General features: G+C 50.7%; 1 protein-coding gene across 1 annotated transcript in view; it reads right to left on the bottom strand.

The window, feature by feature from the left end:
• Positions 1–1,400: 1,400 nt before the first annotated feature.
• The window catches only part of IQCA1 (IQ motif containing with AAA domain 1), a 116,929-nt gene continuing 97,420 nt past the window's right edge, over positions 1,401–20,909 (bottom strand). The window contains exons 16-19 of the mRNA XM_005871709.2: positions 18,745–18,831; positions 13,419–13,596; positions 7,488–7,726; positions 1,401–1,951 (exon numbers count right to left, since the gene is read on the bottom strand). Coding sequence (XP_005871771.1) covers positions 1,829–1,951; positions 7,488–7,726; positions 13,419–13,596; positions 18,745–18,831 — 627 coding nt within the window. The 3' untranslated portion in view covers positions 1,401–1,828. The remainder of the gene's footprint in view (positions 1,952–7,487; positions 7,727–13,418; positions 13,597–18,744; positions 18,832–20,909) is intronic.

Here is a 20,909-nt window from a genome sequence, read left to right as displayed (position 1 = left end):
CAGATCCTATTATTTTGCAAAGAATATCATATCCTAGAGTCTTGAAGTTCTCTTCTTGGGTCATAACCCTGGGTCTGATTCCCATGATGAATGATGGGAAGGGTGTTGGTGCCACTGCCCAGGAGAGACCAAACTGCTCTCTGAGGTAAGGGTGGAAAGTCTGTCTCTCTCTTGGGTCACTCTGGGCCTTGGCCAGACACAGTATGAAGTGGGCAAGGGGGGTTGGTCAGGCCCACCGTCTTGAAATTGGGGGTCCTGCGGTATGAGAAGGCAAGTCCATGGCAGGGCACTCGGAAAGCAGAGCTTGTTCCCGAGGACAGACTCGGGAGCTTCCTGGTGCGCTCAGATGTGTCCAGAGCATGTGGCCTGTGGCCGTCTCCCTCTGTCCTACATGGCATCGGTCTCCTGCACAGACACAGCTGACGGGCATGTGCTGGTGGCCAGGAGACACCTGGAACCACTGGTGGTTCTGAGCACTGAATCCAACCTCCTGGGAATCCAGGAAAACTGTGACATCTACTGTGGTCTACAGAGGAGGGGACTGTACCACATTCTGTGGTAGAACTAAATCTCAGATTACATTCATCCCACCTCCATGTGAGTCTCCTTCCTGTGCTCTCACCACAATTGAGAAATGGGTGACTATCTTCCACTCCTTTCATATTCATATAAAATTCAAATTTCCCTTTGAATCCTTGTTTTTCTATTCTTTATTTGATTTCTTATTCAGCTTAAAAAATTTTTTTTTACTTATTCATTTAGGTTTTCTCTTTTCCACATTTATCCTATTTTTATATCATAGTTTTCATCTAGCATTGGCCTGTCACTGTTCCGGTGCTTTGCAAGAGTAGTAGACAGGGAACTAAAGAGCAATTACTTCAGTCCCAATGTTCTAAAAGTCTGAGAACTCATGTTTTTACTTCAGGAAAATTCTCAGCAAGTACGTCTTCAAATTATTTTCTCTGATATTTCTTCTAGGAATTCTGTTAGTTGGGTGTCAGTGTCTTTAAAGATTCTTAACTGTAGTTTATAGATTTTATCTTTTTATTTTTCTGTGCTGTCTTCTGGGCTAATTCCCCCAGGACCATCTTCCAGTTCACTAATTTGCTCTCTGACCATGTCTAGTTAGAGTTCATACCTCTTTTATTTTTTTCGTTTTATATAAATTACTATATTTTTAACTTCTAAGCTTTCTTTTTATGGTATTTTTCATAATTATCTCTTCTTATTCTATTTCTGTATGATTCTGGGTTTTAGTTTCCCCATCTTCGAAGTCAGAAGATGGACACAGTTAAATTTAAAGTTTTGTTTTCTTTTTGTTTGTTTTTAGCTCAAGCAACCAAATTACTGAGTCAGTTAAAGGACAATATAATTTTATTCCATTATAAAAGGTCTATTAATAGAGCAAAGAATTAATTTATTAAAATATGTGCAAGAGAATATACATTATATATGGATTAATAAAAAGCTAGTGTTCTCATAATAGATTCTAGTTACTTACTAGTTGTCAAATTAGAGTATTTCCTAACTATCAAATTTTAAATTTGGCAACTAGTACTGATGAGATGAAGTATCCAACTTGAAAACGTCATGGAGTGTGAAGACTGAGTTTTGGTTATGGACAAACTTTACGTGGACTAAGGAACAATTACAAGCTCTAGAAACAGTTGCCACGGACAGCTAGCCTGGTGTACAGCCCAGCAAAGGTCTCACCGAGCAAGTCAGAGGCTGAGGAGCTTGCGGCATCAGCGTGGGTCTTCTTCAGACTGGAGAGTCGGGGCCACCGTCATCCCCGAGAGAGACTCAAGGATGGCTCCTCAGAAAGGCATTACTTTTTCTTCTTTTTCTCCTTTTTCCCCTTCTTTTGTCCTTTATCCTTTGCAGTTCCTGTGTTCCCTCCCATCAATGCCAAGGCACGCTTTTTACCCATAGGGGTTTTGGCATACCAGTTCTGAAACAAAACAAATATTTAGGAAAATGTCAAAATGACGTGAATGCACTGGAATACTCTTAAAAAACAGAGAAGATCTTGCTAAGATGGAAGGGGCAAGCTGCCATTAAACTTTGGGCATTTAATGTATGTTTAATACAAATTCTTTGTCACTGGTATTTCTATGCAATTTGGGGCTTCTACTCAAAGAGTTAATGGTTTCAGAGAACCATAGGCTTAATCTAACCAACAGCGCTTGCCGATGAAGTCACCTGTCTCCCAGAGTCTTACTCTATCCCGGGGTGTGGGTTTTCTTGCTAATGTGAATGGCCCCTCTGGTGCACAGAAGCTGCTAGAAGTTGGACTGGTGTCCGTGTTGCACCATGGGAGATTAGACGAACACTCTAAGGGAGACCACTGAAAACATGGCAGGAATATTGGAGCCAAAATATCAACAAAGCAGTTAATTAATTGCACTCGGGCCCGTGATGGCATTTTCCTCAGCCTTCACATTTTGTTTGAAACCTGAGAAACATTTTGGTTTATAAACTTTGTAGTAGTAATATTTCTTTCTTTTTAAAAAATATATTTTTATTGATTTCAGAGGGGAGAGACAGAGAGAGAGAGAGAGAGAGAGAGGAGAGAAACATCAATGATGAGAGAGAATCATTGATCGGTTGCCTCCTGCAAGTCCCATGCTGGGGATCGAGCCTGTAACCTGGGCATGTGCCCTGACCGGGAATCAAACCATGACCTTCTGGTTCATAGGTTGATGCTCAACCACTGAGCCACGCCGGCTGGGCTGTAGTAGTAATATTTCACTGAATGACTATACTATACATTATTTATCAATGCTCTAGTTGCTGACATATAGGTTATTTCCAATTTTTTATTAATATGAATGATGTTGAAATTCACAACTTTTACATATCTCCTTATACACATGAGAAAACGTCTCTAGGGCATATACATAGAAATAGGATTCCTGGGGTTGTAGGTCATGAGCATCTTTAATTTACTTACTATGTTCAGATTGCTCTCTGAAGCAGCTGTGAGTGGGAAACTACCTCAGTCTCTGTATGTGTTGAGATGTTATTTTCTCCTGTCTCTTGGATGCGAGCTGAGCTGGATATAATTTTAGGTTGACAGTTGTTTTTCCTCAGCACTTTGCAGAAATGACCTCAGTGTTTTCTGGCATCTCTTGTGGTCAGAGAGCTGACTGATTTCCTAAATGTTATTTCTTTGTAGGTAATCTGGTATCTTTTAAGACTCGTCTGTGGTCTTGTTCCCAGGTTTCCAATAATGGATGTAGGAGTAGATTTATTTTTATTTGTTCTGCTGGTCCCTTGGAGTATATTTTTAATCTAAAACTCATGCCTTTAGTTCAGAAAAATTCTCAGCAAGTATTTCTTCAAAATTATTGTTCCTCAAATTATTTCTTCTCTTGCTTTCTTCAAAAATCCTCTCTTAGTTGGGTGTAATGCCTTTAAAGGCTCTTGATTACATTTCATAGGTGTTAGCGTCTTGTTTCTCTGTGCTGCCTTCTGGGCAGTGCCCAGGACCATCCCCCAGTTCACTAATCTGCTTTTGACCATGTCTAGTCTAGAGTTCATACCTCTTTTATTTCCCCCATATATGTTAGTGACTATATTTTTAATTTCTACACTTTCCTTTTGCAATTGTTTTCATAATGAGCTCTTCTGATTCTATTTCTCCATCTTTGTTTCAAAACTTTGTGTATACCTCTAATGGAAAGTTATGCCTTCATTTATTTTCTTGAACATCTGCATTATATAAATTTCAACTTTTTTTTCCAGATTATGCTTAGAATTAGATTTCCTAAAATGTTTGGAATTTTGATTTTCAGATGCATTTTGAGTAGGAGGGTTTGCTTTGGTCTCTTCCTCTCTCGTTACTCCTCCCTCCCTAGCAGTATTGCAGTTGTTCCTACCCAGGCCTCTCAACCCAGATGCAGATTTTATAATGATGCTGATGGCGTCTGGAAGCGGGTCCTCCTGGGTGATATGGGGAGACCAGAGAGCCTGTCACAGAAGCAGCAGGGCTGCTACTTCATCTGCCACGACTCAATCTCATTTGTGTTCTGTGCCTTGTTTCTCTCTTTGCTGCACGCCAGGCTTCTGACTGCTCCTGCATTGGAGACTTTTCTTGGTTTCTGGTGCTCAGGGATCTTCTCATCCTTCTTTGAACTTTGGCTAACATGTAAGGGGAGGTGGCCAAGTACTTAGGTGATGATTCATTGAGACACAGTAGAGAATATGGGTAATGGAATTGGCTTTTAGCTTTGGAATAAGGTTTGAATTTCAGTCTCCTCCTTTCTAGCTGTGTGACCTGGAACAAAGGTCCCTTTGACTCTTGCTTATATGGAAAGTTATGCCTTCATTTATTTTCTTGAACATCTGCATTATATAAATTTCAACTTTTTTTTCCAGATTATGCTTAGAATTAGATTTCCTAAAATGTTTGGAATTTTGATTTTCAGATGCATTTTGAGTAGGAGGGTTTGCTTTGGTCTCTTCCTCTCTCGTTACTCCTCCCTCCCTAGCAGTATTGCAGTTGTTCCTACCCAGGCCTCTCAACCCAGATGCAGATTTTATAATGATGCTGATGGCGTCTGGAAGCGGGTCCTCCTGGGTGATATGGGGAGACCAGAGAGCCTGTCACAGAAGCAGCAGGGCTGCTACTTCATCTGCCACGACTCAATCTCATTTGTGTTCTGTGCCTTGTTTCTCTCTTTGCTGCACGCCAGGCTTCTGACTGCTCCTGCATTGGAGACTTTTCTTGGTTTCTGGTGCTCAGGGATCTTCTCATCCTTCTTTGAACTTTGGCTAACATGTAAGGGGAGGTGGCCAAGTACTTAGGTGATGATTCATTGAGACACAGTAGAGAATATGGGTAATGGAATTGGCTTTTAGCTTTGGAATAAGGTTTGAATTTCAGTCTCCTCCTTTCTAGCTGTGTGACCTGGAACAAAGGTCCCTTTGACTCTTGCTTATTTTTTTTTCTTCTGTAGCAAAGTACCACAAACTTCGTGGTTTAAAACAGAACATTATCTTCTATTTCTGCAGGTCAGATGTCCAAAATGGGTCTCCCTGGGCTGACATCAGGGGTCTGCAGGCCGTGCTCCCTCCTGAAGGGTCCAGGGGAGGGCAGCTCCCTCGCCCTCTGCAGTTTTCAGAGACCACCTGCTTTCTTGGCTTGTGGGCCCCCCTCCGTCCTCAAGCTGGTGACACTGGGCACCCAAGTCTTTCTCCTGTTGCTCTCTCTCTGGTTCTTTCTTCTGATCCCTTCCTCTTACTTCTGATGATCACAGTGGACTCCCAGGGACAAGCCAGGATAGCCTTCCCATTTTAGGGTCCACTACTTAGCAACCTTAATTTGACCTGCTCCCTGAATCTCCCTTTCCCAGGTAAACTCACATATTCACATGCTTCAGGGACTAGGATATACATGTCTTTGGGGGGCCATTATTCCGCCTCCCACATATCTCCATAACTCAGTTTCCTCATTTGTAAAATAGGGGGCTAAATGAGTTATAGAGTGTCTGGCACATAAGTAGTCAATATGTATGAGCTAACAGTATTCTGATTATTACACTATTATCACTCAATATTTCCTCCATCATGTCTACGGTGCAGGGACAACGTATTTGGAGGCTCCGTGAGACCTCAGTCTGACACGTTGTCAGAGCACAGGTCAGGTTTGTCAGGACAGAAGTGACCGGCTGGTTACAAGCAGCTATAGCCACAGTGTCAGATTATTCAAGAGTGTGACAGGGCCACTCCATCTATCTAACTGCTCAGGAAACTTGCCCCTAAACAAGTTTGTTGAACAGGCAGATGGGGCAGGCACTGTGCCCAGCCCTGCAGCTATGAATGGGCAGCAGAAGTGAATTTGGGGGGCGGGGGGAGGAAGATGGTGGTAAAATGATATAGTTTCCTTAAACAATGAAGTGATCAAATAGGCCGAGAACGAATGTGAGAAGCCTATGTGTTCTCATCCCAGGGTATGAAATGGTAGCATTTACTTCTCTTGAGTTGTATGATCAGTTATATGGTAGTTACTGGGCCCCAGGAACCAAGGGATCATTTTGCAAAGTGGAAAACACGGCTCAGAGAAAGCATAGGTACTTTATCACCCTAAACTTTGCTCCTCCAAATAAGGAAGAAAATGATATTTTAGGAAAAAGGAAAAGAAAATTTGGAATTTCAGAGAAAAATATGATATATCCCTTGAAGAGGATAAATATTTATCATTAATACCAGCAAGGCTTGAATAGTTAACAAGAATAGGAATGCAAATGCCTGGCAAAAACTCAGCTTGGAGTGGAAATATCTTTTTCCAGTTTTGCTGGCTCGTGGCTCAGCAAACTATGGCCCATGAGCCTGATCTGGCCTGCTGCCTGTCTCTGCAAATAAAGTTTTATTGGAACCCAGCCATGTCCATCATTCACCTACTGTGGGTGGATGCTTTCGCGCCATGATGCAAAATCGGACAGTTGTGACAGGGACTGCATAGCTCTCAAAGCCTAAAAGAGCTGCTGTCGGGGCCGGTACGGGAAAAGTTTGCCAACCACTGTGCCAGGTCATCCTCCAGGGGATCAGCATTGTGACTATTTCCCACCTCCCCTTGAAGCATTCGTGGCAAAGCAGGAGGGAAACACAGTTTTCGAGTGGATGGGACAGGTTACAGTGTGAGGGACTCTTCCTAATCTCAAGCTTCCAGAGCCTGCGGTGAGGGAGAATTCAGATCCTCTCTCTAACGGTGGAGTGGCTGATATCGGGGTGGGCAACACTGCATGGGTATCATTTTCCTCCCTTGTCTTCCCAGTCGGGCAAGAACTATATGCAGGTCCAGAAAGAGGACATTGCATTCCTCTGGATGAAAAGCACTTTGAGGAGTGCCCGCTGCCTGGGCTTCGGGGGGCAGGCTGCTAATGTGCTTGGATAAGGAGGGACAGAGCCTCTGTAACTCCCTTTCCTCCTATAGAAGACAGGTTGGGAAAAGTTGGTTCTCCAAGTCTCCTCCAGACCTAGGGAAGTCTGAACATCTCAGAATGTATTCAAACATTAGAAAACTAAATTTTGGTGTGTTCTCCTAATAGGTGTGATTTCCTATTGCTGGTGCCTGAAAATTCAAGTGGACCACGGCAAGTATGGGACAAAAACAGCATTGTTTGTAACATAGGGAATGGTCTTCTCTATGCAAGACTTGTTCCATTGCCTGAAATATGAAGTGAAAACCAGGGAGAAACAAGACCGGGCGTGTGTGCAGGTGCATGTGTGCAGGCATGTGTGTACATGTGTGCAAGTGTGTGTGTGTATGAACCCAATAGTATTGATGCTGCTACTCAATTCTGCAGTCTGGCTGCTAATTTATAAGATCACGGACCATGATGTTCTTAAAATTTGGAGGGCACATGTTTTACTGCTCAGGATGGAAAGAGTTTGTGACCCACAAATTCCATTGCATATGGCAGAGTTCAAATTCCTGCCATCCAGGGCGGGTTGGCTGCTGAGACCATAGGGGCTCCATTTACCTTAAAGCTGTCTTCTTCCTCTTGGTATATGGGGTCCATGGTGCTGAGAGCCCCAATGAACTCCACGGCGACGAGCGGCTTCTGCTGCTGCTGCCGGAGTCTCCGGTCAGTGAGCACACTCCTCACCACCCGGACGATGTGTCCCTGGGTGAAGCCATCGGTGACCTTCGCCAGGCAACTTATGTTCAAGGCACTCGTGATGACTCCTCCATGGCGCTGAATGATCTGCTGCCACAACACTGTTGTTTCAGAGACGGTGGGAGAGACAGAGAGAACAGAGAAGGCAGGATTAATCCGGGTCTCTGCACAAAGCTGCATTGCCTGGATAGGCTCAGGTCCCTGTGGGTGTGAGACACCTTGTATTAAATAGAGCAACTCGACCCTTATTCTCTGCCCCCAACAACTGTGAACACACGCAGCCTGATTGACCTACCAGACGGGAGCCCAGCTGTTCTCTGGGTGAGTGGGACCCGGGGCAACCGAGAGATCTCAGGACACAGGGTGTCGTGAACATGAATTTTGAAGTGACTCTTGAGGTTTACTTAACTAAGAGAATGGACGCCACGCTCTATCGGAGATAATACTACACTTAGAGAACCATGCCCGTTCTGGAAAGACAGGGTGTGCGTGAGGGTCATGGTAACTGGTGCGCCCGCAGGCAGACGGGAGGCCATCGGCAAGGCCACCTGCCTCAGAGCCGGAAAGATCTGCTCAAACATCTCTAAAGCATTTCGACCTTCTTGGAGGAATATTTAAAACTTTTTACAAAGGCAACCATTGCCACCTGATCTGAGCACCGTTGGGTCTATGAAGTGACCACGTCATCCAACCATGTGGATTCAAAAAAGCTCAGTGAAACGCGAAGTTCTAACTACTGCCAAGGAATGAATGATGGGCAATGTCACTGTGACCACATTGGAGCCTGGCATTGAGGCCATGAGTTATGCCAACGCTTCACCTCCACTGTCCTCTTTGGCGGGGGTCCTTGGCCAGGTGGTGAGCTGAGGTGCTGGGAGGGGACACTCTGCCACAGGGCCTGCTGGTGTCTCCAAAATGTGGAAGGTTAGGCTTCAAGGTTGGAGAGTCAGGGCAAGGAGTGCAGCCAGAGCTCCAAGGACCTCAAATTGGCCCCTACAGCAACATCTCACTCCCCGGACCTACTGCCTGGTGGGTGTGTGTGAGCTGGAGCCTGCCTTGGGGTTCCCTGGAACATGGGTCGGGGGAAGGCTGCGTGAGAAATCAGGATGTCTGCCGAGCACCTGGGAGACCGCTGTTCTTGCGCAGGGAGGGCATGTTGTTTCTGTAGCTGCGTCAGTGTTGTTTTAGTAATAATAATTATTATTATTAGTCATTCTGGTTTGTGTCAAAGTTCCCTACTGCTCATTACACGTCAGTTATAGGAAATCATGCAAAATACACTAAAAGCTATTTCAAAGCTACTTGTGTAAAGACAGATTGCAGAGGTAGGAAGTGCCCTTATCAGAATATGACTGCTGGAGGGTGAGACACCAGAAGCCACAGCCCATGGTCAAAACAAACCACCACAGACAGACAGCATCGTTCCAGGGATCTGGTCTATCTCCTGCCCAAATTCATGGCATCTGAAAAAGTGCAGCAGCTTGGAGTGCTGACTGGACGCCGAGAAGGGAACGCGTTTTATGGGCGAGTCTCAGGGGTAGTCCTTAAAGCTGAGGACCGGTGGGTACCCCAGGCTGGGGACCCAGAACAACTTCATCCGTGGGCACCCATGGGCCAATGCCCACCTGCAGCACAGAGCGGACTGGCCAAGGGCACCAACAGCAAATACTCCGCACTCCCCCTGCCAACCATTGAGCTACGACAGACCCTGTCATCCCCCTTCCGACATGAGGAATGTCTACAAGTAAAGATTCATGAACCGTGGAGCAAAGACCTACACGGACTCTGGTCTGGCGTGTACGTGTAAACACACCATTGACCATCTAAGTGTATGATTCTTGGTACTCGTGTAGAATTTGGTCAAGATTCCTCAAGATTGGTTACTTCAAAGCTCACCAGTGTTCCATGGAGGCGCAGTAAGGGGCTCTGGGGATGCGTCACGGTAACCGTGGGACCTGCCCTCTAGCCCAGAGCCACCTCTACACTTAGATCCCAGATCCAGAGAAAGGGAAAGGCAACCAGGTTTGACGTCCTTTTCGTGTTAGATGAACTGGACATATCAGCCTTTGAAAGAACAGCCTCGCTGCTTTGACAAAGCCACCGGCTCATTCTTGACCTTAACTACCTGCTGTGGGGCTGTGAGGGGGCCGAGGAGAGTGAGTCACAGCCTGGTGGGCACATGGAGGCGGCGGGAGCCACCAGCAGGCTGCTGAGTCTGTAGCCCACGGAGAACACAAGAGCAGGACAGGCCCAGGGCCAACAATGAGCGTGGCCGTGAGGACTGGGGCCAGGGAACCGAGGGTGGGAGGGCCGAAGGCAGCAGAGGGGCCCTCCCGACCGAGCGATATATTATTTACTTTCCTCTCCCAGATGCAAAAGGCACCTCAGTTCTCCAGCTAATGGACACCCTCCCCACTCCCTGGACTGGAAGGGACCAGGCATCGGGACTTCGGGTCTCCTCTTCTGATTCTGAATCCAAACTTATTCCACCCTGGCTGGTGCTCCATGACACAGTAACTTAAAGTTCGTGTTTATTTGGGATTTCGCAGAAGCATGAGGGGTAAGTAATATACTATGGATGAGCTTCTGGCCGCTGCAGCCTAGAAGTCCAGGAAAATCAGAAGATGTGGGCAGGACTCACCTGAGCAGACACCGGGTCCAGGATGGGGGCCTGTGATGAATTCGGTTATTAGCAAAACAGACCCCAGGGAAGAGAGGCAAGAGGAGCAGCATTAGGAAAGCGGAGAGAAGGAAGCCCAAAGGGATTTCTGGGGACCAGACAGGCATTAATCAACCTTGGGGCGGGTTTTCTCTGCAGAGACATTTGGGAGGAAACAGCTTGATTTGGGGCAAGAAGGTAGATACTGAGTTAGATCTGGTAAACCTTAAGGACTGCGCTTCCTTGGGCTGACCCACCCTTCTGCGCTCGGCCTAGTCCCTCCTTGATGCTGCCTCAAGGATGTGACGGTGGACTGGGACTGCTCCTTACCCCTTCGGCTCTGGGCCGGGAGATGGATGGCTGAGCAAAGGCCCCCATTATGGATTTGCAGCCTGTGCGTATGGGCTGGAAGAGACCATTTTGATCACTGCAAAGACAGGAACAGTCTTTCTGTGAGATGGACGTCCCAGCCGCGGTGGCTAGGAATACTCCGCAGCCACTGGAGGAAATGTTGGGCAGCATTTGTGATGCCCGAAAAATGGCGGCCTGAACAAATCCCCCCCAAGAAGGAAATACGTGAGAAGCGTGTGCTGTAGTGGACAGAGCTCTGGGCCCACGACAACTGCCGTGTGCAGGATGGCCACCTGCCCACAGGTACGGGACGCTTTCTCCTTCCTCCCCCATGACGCTGTCTTGAGGAGACTCAGGTGGGAATCTGCAGATCTAGTCCTTAGAGGTGACTGGCATTTTATTAAAAGAACACAACTGTCTTTTTTGTACACCAAATAGCTTCACCTTTAAAGAGCCCATGGTTTTGTCAAACAATAGAAACTATTCAACCCAAAGTGAAGGATAATACCCTATTTTATTCCACTAAGATAACATTAAGAGTGATATGTGTATATATATATATATATATATAGAGAGAGAGAGAGAGAGAGAGAGGGAAGAGGAAGAGGAGGAGGAGGAGGAGGAGGAAGAAGAAGGAGAAGAAGAAGGAGAAAAAGAAGGAGGAGGAAGAGGTGGAGAAAAAGGCATAAGAAAGGACACCTGGCCAAGGGGAGTGAGGAATGAGTGGGAAAGCTCCGATAAGGCCAGGAGCATGGGGTCCTCCACACTGAGTCAGTGGGCTGACACGGCTGTGGTCACCCATTTCTGTGCTGACGCCTTCCTTGGCTGGACTACACACCCCTCCCGCCTTGAACCTTGTGGGGCCATGTGACTCATTCTGGCCAATGTAATATGGGTGGAAGAACAGTTGGCCTTCCCAGTCTGGTCCCTAAAATCTCCTTTGAGACTGTCCATACTGTCTTTCTCCCTTTCCTTTGATGCTGGTTGGATGCAAAGGACTGAGTGGAGGTCCTAGAAGATGAAGAAGTCACTAGATGGATGGAGAAAGAACTGGGACCTGAGTCCTCCTGTACTTTTTGTATAACATGGATTTATGAAGCCAGGACCATAACTTATCAAGACAGAAATGAGCGCACATTGCAAATGGGGTGGCTAAGCTAGGAGTTTGTAATAGGTGGGGAGGAGAGAGTTGTGCTTTTAGCTGACCAGGAGTTCAAGACCAACCAGAAAGGACCCCATATCCCCTCTATTTTGATGGTGCTACTGTGACTGGCTAAGGATGAATAGAAACTAAGTCTGACCTAGTCATTTTTATAATTATCATGAATACTAAACACCGCGACCATGTCACCATGGCCACCGTCTCCTCTACCTCTCCTGCCACTGTGACCCCCATCATCTCCATTAGAGCCACACTGCCACCCCTATCACCATCTCTACACTGAATTCACCACCACCACCTGCCACTGCGGGAGATGAAGGTGACCCCTCAATGAGCCACATGTGTGGTATTCACACCTGTGTACCTACTGCCCTTGAATGTGGGCTGGCCCTGCGAGTGGCTCTTGACCAGTCCGAGGCGGTAGAGTGACTCTGTGTGACTTCCAATACCGGGCCACAGGAATCCTTCCACATCTGCCCGGACCTCTCAAAATGTTGCTCTTAGGATGCTCCCCCTGGGACCATCGGCTGTGCTGTGCAAAGCCACACGCAGAGGATAGGTAGAGGCTGTCCGGGCGACAGCTGTCCAGTTGACAGCTGAGCCAGTGGTGGCCAGTATCAACTCCGTCACAGGGCTGAGCCACCTCGGAGGTCCAGCCTGTCCAGTCTCCCGATGAGCAGAGCCCCACCTGACATCTGACAGCAAAGTGCTGAGAAGCTCAGGGAGAACTCCCAGCGGAGCCTGTGTGCCCTCAGGACCACAAAGGCAGATCGTGTTGTTTTCAGCCCTGGGGAGGTGACTCACAGCTGCAGAGAGCCCCCCTCCTCAACCCTACAGATGGCCTTCTTCCCTCTCCACCACCAAGCCCATGCTCTTCTGGGGGCGGATTTGGTGCTAGACATTCTGCCAACCACCTCCGGCCAGGGCTACAACGGCCCTGAGACATAACCATTCCCCTGCTCTGCAGAGAACATGGTGTCTCAAAAGTCAACTGAGGTGTCAAGGTCACCCCACTGTTCCCTGTCTGAGCCCGTCCTGGCTCTTTCCAGTCGGGCCCCACTGCCCTCAGGGTCTCTTCCTACTATTGTTCCCATCAAAAATGCTTCAAAAGAAGTGGAATTTGAATCTATCTTTTCAAGAATAAAAAAATTGAAAAAGTGAGCTTTTGTTGTATTTAGTGTTTAAGTGAGTCAACATGTTCCTAGAGTAGACTCACTCTTCAAGACTGAAAAAATAACAAGAGTGACCCAGTGTAAAGAAATGGTTTTATACGAGAAAGACACCGTCACCGTGGGTACAACACGAGACGAGTGACCACACTCTACTCTTCATAAGAAACATTTGCACCCACGAGGGCTTTGTCACGTTCAGGGCCCAAAATACTAATCGCTGCCCAGTGTCCTTAGCTCTCGGGTAAAAAGAAGTTGTGTTAACAACAGAGCAGAGATGCATGTTTTGCTCTGTGACCCAGCGATTTACATTCGTGGCACCGAGCTCAGCTGACATCGGTGCGCACGCCACTCTAGGGACATCACCGGGCGATGACTGGGTGCCTGGGCCACCCTCCCAGCACCTGACAGCCCAGCCTCGGCCACTGCTCAGGGGCGGCCGGGGTACTTGCCGTATCTGGACGCATAGTCTGGTCTGGGAACCAAGATGATTTTTTGGTAGACTCTGCAGAAAGACTGAATTTCGGCATCGAAAGGGCGGCGTGTGGTCCCCACGATCAGAACCCTGTCGTTGGGTTTCAGGAGCTTCAGGATTTTGGGAAGGTGTTTTTTCAGGCGTTTGGGCTCGTTCTGGGAAAAAGCGAGGGGAGACAATGAGCCACGTGCAGAGAAAATGGTAAGCGGAAGACCCTGCAGCCTAGGTAGGGCGACACCAGCTCTCTAAGCACTGCCTCCCCAGCCTGGCCTGGGCTGCAGGGACCCGCTCCCTGGTCTGGGTGCCCTGACAGCAGGCGCTTCCTGTCCTCAGCCTCTGGCATTCGGAGTTGGAAGGGGTAGGAAGGAAGCACCTGCAAGGCATTCCAGCACCTCAGCCCTGAGAACGGGAAACGGCAGTGGGGTTCCCAGCGCAGGGGAGCTGGCTGGGATTGACAGTCTGCCTGCGGGGCTCCGCATCCCCTGAGCTGTTCCGAAGGGGACCCCGAGGTTTCCTCTGCTGGCCGCAGGGACAGGAGGGACGAGGTCCTGGATCTCAAGTCTGAAAACGCCCGGTTACGTGAAGGTGAAGCTGCTGCCTCTGAGGCAGTTCGGAAACCGTGTGAACCTGCGATTTTAGCAGCATCTCAGCACTAACCAGGGAGAGAAGCAAGACTTGGCCCAGGGAGAACGACTTCCATCCCAGGGGTCAGCTTTGGCCAGGTCGCCACGGAACCACGGCTCTAAGTGAACCTGGCCAGGCACAGGGCCCAGGGGGAAGGGAGGAGGAGGACGCGGTGTGAGCAGTCTGCGCAGGGACACCCCGGCTCAGTCCTGACCAGTTTTGCTCTCAGTTGGTTCAGGGGCAATGGAGCGAATTACAATGCGAATGCTGAGCTTAAGACCATGCACGGCTTCCCTGCAGCAGCCTGTGGACCCCAGCAGAGACCACACCTGTGTCTGGCCTTGTGTGTCCGCACCCTCCCCCTCCCCCCGGCAGAGAGAGCCCTGCCCGCAGGAAAGGCCGGGCACCCAGGGAAGGGAGAGGGCGTTTGATAAATGCCACTCAGGAGGAAAAGTGAAGAGCAGGTTGGGTGACAGAGCTGGTGGGGGGGGTTAAGGGGGGCAGAGCTGTGCTTGATTTGTGGGGCCTTTGGGACGATACACTGCTGGGCTCTAGAACCCTGCTCCATGGCAGGCCCACGGGCGGCCCAGTGTCTCTCCGAGTCCGGCCCCGCAGAGCTGGGAGTCAGGCCCAGGTGGTCACGCTGGAGGGTAGGGGAGCGGAGCAGAGAGGGGAGGGAGGAGTCCTCCAGGGAAGGCGGGGGCGCCCTGGGTGGGCGGCTGGACTGGGCTCTGGGCACAGGTGTCCATTCCCGTTGTGAGGCTGTCGGCCACACAGCGGCCACGTGGCTGTTCACCTTCTTCCTTCCTGCTTGACCGGGGAGAAGGCCAAGTTCTCTGTCTGGTTGCCCAGGTGCAGGGAGAGCCTGGGCCGGAAGAGCAGGACCCGGGTGGAGGGGCTGTTGGGGGAAGTCCGATGGAGGCTGCAGACACCTGGGGCGCCCCAAGGACAGCACAGGGACTCAGTTCTCCCTAACAATCCCCCTGCACTCACCCATTCTGCCAGTCAGCTGTAAGTCTCCAAGGGTAATAATACTAATAATACTAGTATGTAGCCCCCGCTGAGTGCTGACTGCAGGTGCTCCTCTTAGTGCTCGGTGTGGGCTCAATCACTTAACGCTGGCGACCCCTGTGGGTGTGAAGGGGTGTCTCGCTGTGGTTTTGGTTAGTATTTCTCTGATGGCTAACGAAGTTCAGCATCTTTTCATGTGCTTATTGGCCGTTTGCATATCTTCTTAGGGAAAATGTGTAGTCAGATCGTTTCCCCACTTTTTCCTTAAGTTACTTGCCTTTTTATTATTGAGTTGTAAGAGTTCTTTATGTATTCCAGATACAAGTCACTTAGCCGTATATGATTTTGTAGATATTTTCTCCCATTCTGTGAGTTGTCTTTGCACTTTCTCAATGATGTGCTTTACAGCAAACATTTTTTTTTTTTAGTTTTGATGAGATACTATTTAATTTTTCTTTTGTTGCTTAAGCTTTTGGTGTCCTGTCTAAGACGGGCCACATGGGAGCTTCCCAGAGTCTGGTGGGAGAACTGATCCCAGGGTCCTGGCGAAGGTGGAGACTGCCACTCTGTGGGCATAGAGACCCACTTGCACAGTCTGAGCCCCTTTCTAGCAGCCTAGTTGCCATGGTGACGATGGGGCAGTTCTTCCTGTTCTAGGGCAGAAGATGGTATTGCTACCAGTCCTGAAATGGCAGGGTCATCTGAACTTAATTAGCCTGTTTAGATATCAAATGTTGATCCTGGGCTGTGTCCAGAGTGACATTCCTGCTGGTGGTGAGACGCAGCCCCATTGGGAGGGCGGAGTGAAAGGTGAGTCCATTCAGTCAGCGCTCCCCTGCACTTGGGCCACCCCTGTTCTGGTTCAGAGCTGCATCCATTATGCAGGAGGTCCTCATGCTCATCCATCACACTAGCCAACATCCCAGTCCGACACCCCAGTGCAAACTCCACAGCCGCGCCCCTGCCGCCAGTCTGCAGCCTGCAAACCTGGCATTGTGGGCAATTTCAAAGGAGTGCCCAGCATCCCCGCAGCGATGGCAGTGTGCTTTTCTGCAGTCAGCTCCTCAAAACCACGGCACAGCCAGCTCCAAGGCTGGCCAGTCCCTCCCGGAGGCCCCACTGCGATGCCGGGAAGGCTGCTGCGAGATGAAGGAAGGAAGGGTAATGGTGCAGAAAACGCAGCCCAGACAGTGCCTCATTCCTCACCGCCTGTGCCTCAAACACCGCTGACCGGCTGTGCTGGAGCCACAGAGGGTGGAGGACAGCTCTGCCCCCAGCAGGAGGAGGAGGGGAGGGCACTGTGCAGGCCCTGGGCAGGGGTGCAGTGTACGGGGAGCCATCCTGAGAGCCTAGGCGTGGAAGGGCTTCTCCAGGGTATGGAGGACAGGGGTGTCGTGGGGAATGTGGGGATCCTGGAGCCCCGCACCTCTGGCTCTAAGACGAGAGGGCCCCAGGGTGGTTTTCAGGATGTGGTCTAGTGGCCCCGGGGATGAGGAGGGGGGCGGATGGACAGACGGAAACCAGGTGCTGGTGCTCAGGTGCGGTCCAGGTGGGGAGAAAGGTGTGGCCTCTGCATCCAAAGAGATTTGTGTCCGGGTCCCAGGGCGACCCCCGCCAGCTGTGCGCCCCTTAGAGCCTTCGTCCTCTTCTGCAAAACAGAAGGGCCACTTCCCTGACACAGACTCGGTGCCCCGGGGCCTCTGCGGCTGCCTCAGCCGTCCTGGTGTCCTGGCGGGTCCCCAGACCTGGAGCTCCAGAGCCGCACGCTGCCTGGCTCTCCTCCCTGCCTCCCTTAGGGCTCGGAGAGCCTCATGCATTTGACCACCGAGTGACCTTCACTGCGGTGAGGCATCCAGGGTGGAGTCAGTCACTGCAGGTGAGGTTTTTCCCAGTGTGATTCGGGAATCCCTCCCATCCAGGGGGCAGCCGCCGGGTGCTGCTTGTGCTGTGGCTGGGGGTGGGGTGGGGAAGCACGGCCGCTCCGGTTTCTTTGCAGGTGGAATTCTTCTCTGTGCCTCAGTGCCTTTGGGATCAGGGGAGCCTGTGGGGCAGCAGCCGGGACGGGTGGATTCCTGAGGTCGCCGAGTGATGCTGCGAGGAGCCGAGCGATGCCTCGTGGTTGCTCTCCTCTGTGATGCAGCTCGGCATTCGGTGGTCGCCTTCAGAATGTGGCTGGCCATGCTCATGGCTGCCCCGGGCCCAGAGACTTGGCTGAGGGCAAAAGCCAGAGCTGGGGGCCTGGAGAGCAGAGCTGGCCCAACCCTGGCCCTGAGTCCCTGAGGCAACAGGAACCCCTCAGCCCTGCTCTCCAAGGGGCAGGCCCAGCACCCCTTGGAGCCCTGCTCTCCTGGGGCGGGGGTGGAGTGGGGAGGAAGGGGGCGCTGGGGCTGGCCCCCACTGTGCTGGGGAAGGCTCAGGCCCCGGCTGGCCTTGTGATGATGGGGCTCGGAACCTTCTGCTGTGCTCATCAGGCGGCCTAGGGTTCCCCCCAGGGCATGGTCCATGGTTGTCAGTGCAGTGAATTCCTCCCGCGATAGACTCTTCCAGTGCAGAGGTTAAGGTACTTGCTTAAGGACACACAGCCCGCTAAGGTGAACACAGAGCCGGCCAGGAACCCTTGCTTCCGGAGTCCCCGCTGCCCACCATCTTCCTGCTCCTCAGGCTGCTGTCCAGTGGGACGTCGAGCAGCCCTTGCCCATGAGTGAGACAAAGCGTCCGATGGCATCAGGTGTGTGGCAGCGTGGGTTAAACACCGCCCGGCATTTCTCTTCAGATTTACTGTCTGGTTCCTAGTAACCCCAGCCTTCCAGTTGGCCTCTAAGTGGATTTTTTTTTCACATGTACAACTTCGCCAGCAGAGGGAGCTAACCACTAGGTTCGCAGACTAAATAATAACCGAGTCCTCGTAAGAGTCTCTAAAATGACAGGCCAATCAAGGCCCCTGTGGGGAAGGAAAGATTGAGCTTTCATTCTTCATCCAAATCATCCCTACCTGCTAACAGGGATGCATAATACATAAGGATCCAAAGTGATTAAAATCCTTACGAATTTAATCAGGAATTCGCAGTTAACCACTATTTGCTTTGGAGCAAATTGATGTGGAATAACAATCATGTATATCTGCACATTTTTTTAACGTGTGGGAAATCTGTGGTGATCTGTGGGGGGAAGTGCGGGGGTGGGGGCCATTGAAAGGAGAGAAAAGCAGGAAGGAAGCAATTGAAAGAGGGCTCCCCGGAGGCCCCGGGCGCTGCTCTCACAGTTCCATTGATGGCCTTTGTTCCTAAGTTTCAGGCCCTCTGCTATTTACTATTATGAACAATAGGAAGTCCTAATAATAACCCCTCTGTGTGCCATTTGCTCTAACGGAGCAGAGTTCCCTAAATCTCGCCCTACCTCTGACGCAGGTGACGGGGCTTTAGCTCCCCTCTCCCTCCTTCCACACAGCCCTGCATTTGCTTCTAAACGACGCCTCATGAAATCAGCCCGCTGCGTCCTTTCAGACACGGACAAGTACTGAGGGCCCAGGGAGAGGGCTGAGCCTTTCCGCCCCGTTTCCTTCCTCCCTCGAAAAAACAAGGCCTTCTTGAGAAGGAGAGGGAGCCTGGGAAGGGGCCCCCTCGGAGAAAAGCAGAGCCCAGAGTAAGCAACGCCGGGGGAGCCCTCACCATCCTCTCGGCGTTGGGTACTTTCTTGTAGAAGGTTTTCTCCGTGTCGCCGATCCACACCACGGACGGCTGGAGCTGTCGGGCCACCTGCCAGGAGAAGGAAAAGCCTCGGTTGAAATGCTATTCCGTTTTGGGTGCACGCTTGACCCCAGGGGACAGCGGGACCGGAGGGCTCCTATGCGGGCTCTTGGGGTGGCGGGGTCTGCCTTCCATCACTGCAGGGTGGGGATATCTCAAGGGTCCCGTCCCACCTGACAGGCAGGGCACACCCGACTTCAGCACCTTCTGCTCCAAGTCCCAGGCCTCTCTCCGTCTGGCTTGAAATAAGCCAATAAATAGTTTTCTGCCGCTAACCAACGGGAAACCGAGCCTTGAGTGTTAATTCCAGCCTGCCCGCGGGCCCAGGCTCATTCAGGTTTGCTCAGGGTGGGAAAGCCGTCTCAGCGCCAGGGCCCCGCGATGCCATTGGCTCGTCTCGCTTGGCTGCACAGCCGTGGCTGAGGTTTCACCGGGAAGGTGCCCTCTGGACCGGCTGGGGCTTTCTGGGCTGGTGAACAACTGCCACACACCAACCATCGCTTCAAAGTGCCCCCATGATGGCAAAGCCTGGGTAGTTTTGCACCCGTTTGTGCTTGTGCTGAACGGCGACAGACAAAAGCCGCCCACAGCCCCAGTGAGTGGCGTTACGCGCTCCTATTTTTATGTTTCTTTAAGCATCGCTAAGGCAGCAGGTGTGATTTTAGACCAATGTGGGTGTTTAGTCAATGATGGGAAAAGCACCGGGAACACTGGCGGGCTGTCTCCCGGGGCGTGGACCAAGGGGAGCGGACCGTACACTTTCAACCACCAGGTGGGTTTCCCTGGGTCCTGGTGCCCATCTGACACCGGGCTGGCCGAGTTCACAGGCCCCCACACAGGACGTCCTGAGAGGAAACAGTACCAGCCAACCACTCTTTGCTAGGTGTTATTTGTTAGAACCAGAGATTTAAGACTTCCAAACTGCACGTTTTAATACAGTCCCGAGGCCGTGGCGCGTGCTGGGCAAACAGTGGCAGTTCTGGGGCAGGCGTGTGCCAGGCCTGGGCCACACACGTGGCACATGGCCTCACATGCATGGTCAGGGCCAGCGTGGACCCGCATGTCCTCCTGCAATAACTCCTTCACCCTCCCTGCTACCCGGTGAAACAGGTACCAGTATTACCAACCCTGTATACAGACGGGGAAGCTGAGGCTCAGACGTCAAGTGACCTGTCCAAGGTCAAAGGGCTAGAAAGTGACAGAAGCTGGAGGCAGGGCCTGCAGATGGCGGCCAGGTCTGTGCTGATGTTGGCCACACCATGGGCCCCTCATGTACTTGAGCCACACACCTGAGTACCCACCTTGCCTCGCCTCCCCACATCCAACAACCCCAAAGCCTGCCCAGTCCCTAACCTCCTTCAGCTCCATCATTTATCCATTCTCTCGGCTCCTTACCATGGTGGCCTGCCCGCGGGTCAGGGTCCCAGTCAGTGCTCCAAGGGCAGCCCGAAGGGACCTTATTCCCTAGATGCTATTCTCAGTTTGTTAAAAGCTTCCCTAATCCCAGCCTCCGAGGAAAAGAAGAAAATGAGATACAGTGAGGGAAAGGCTTTAAGCTTCATAGAAAAAAGGTACTTTATTATGACAGAAGCAACATCTTATTCTTTTCAGTCCCTCTGAAAAGTATCAGTTTTAGACCCAAAACCCATGGAAAAGCAATTTTCACATAAACAGTCATCTCCTGTCTCAGCCTAACTCGTGCTCGCTCCTCTCCTACGTCCATTTGGCGAGCGATGGATTTTCCACGGTTTTTATTTGTGAGGTTCTAGTCTCTCAGTCCAGCTTTTCTTAATGGGAACGGCAGATGTGAGCACCAAGGATTTCAGGGGGACTGTTCTCTTCCTGCTTTTCACACAGTGAGCCACATGATGGACTGGGGGCGCAGGAGTCAGTAGCTGGGGATCATCTTGAAGCCGTGGGTCTTACTTCTAGGCCCCGGCTCACAGTGGGGTTGAAGTCCTGGCCACAGCATTCTGTTAAATGCGAAAGTGACCGATTGTTCCCTGAACCGCCTGCCCTCCCCGAGCCGGTGGGGGATACCACGCTTCCTGTGCGCCTGCCACACCTGCTCTGGGGCACACAGCGCC

Source organism: Myotis brandtii, unplaced genomic scaffold (assembly GCF_000412655.1).
Source record: "Myotis brandtii unplaced genomic scaffold, ASM41265v1 scaffold354, whole genome shotgun sequence".
NCBI classification, from domain to species: domain Eukaryota; kingdom Metazoa; phylum Chordata; class Mammalia; order Chiroptera; family Vespertilionidae; genus Myotis; species Myotis brandtii.
This window is presented reverse-complemented; position numbering and strand designations above follow the sequence as displayed.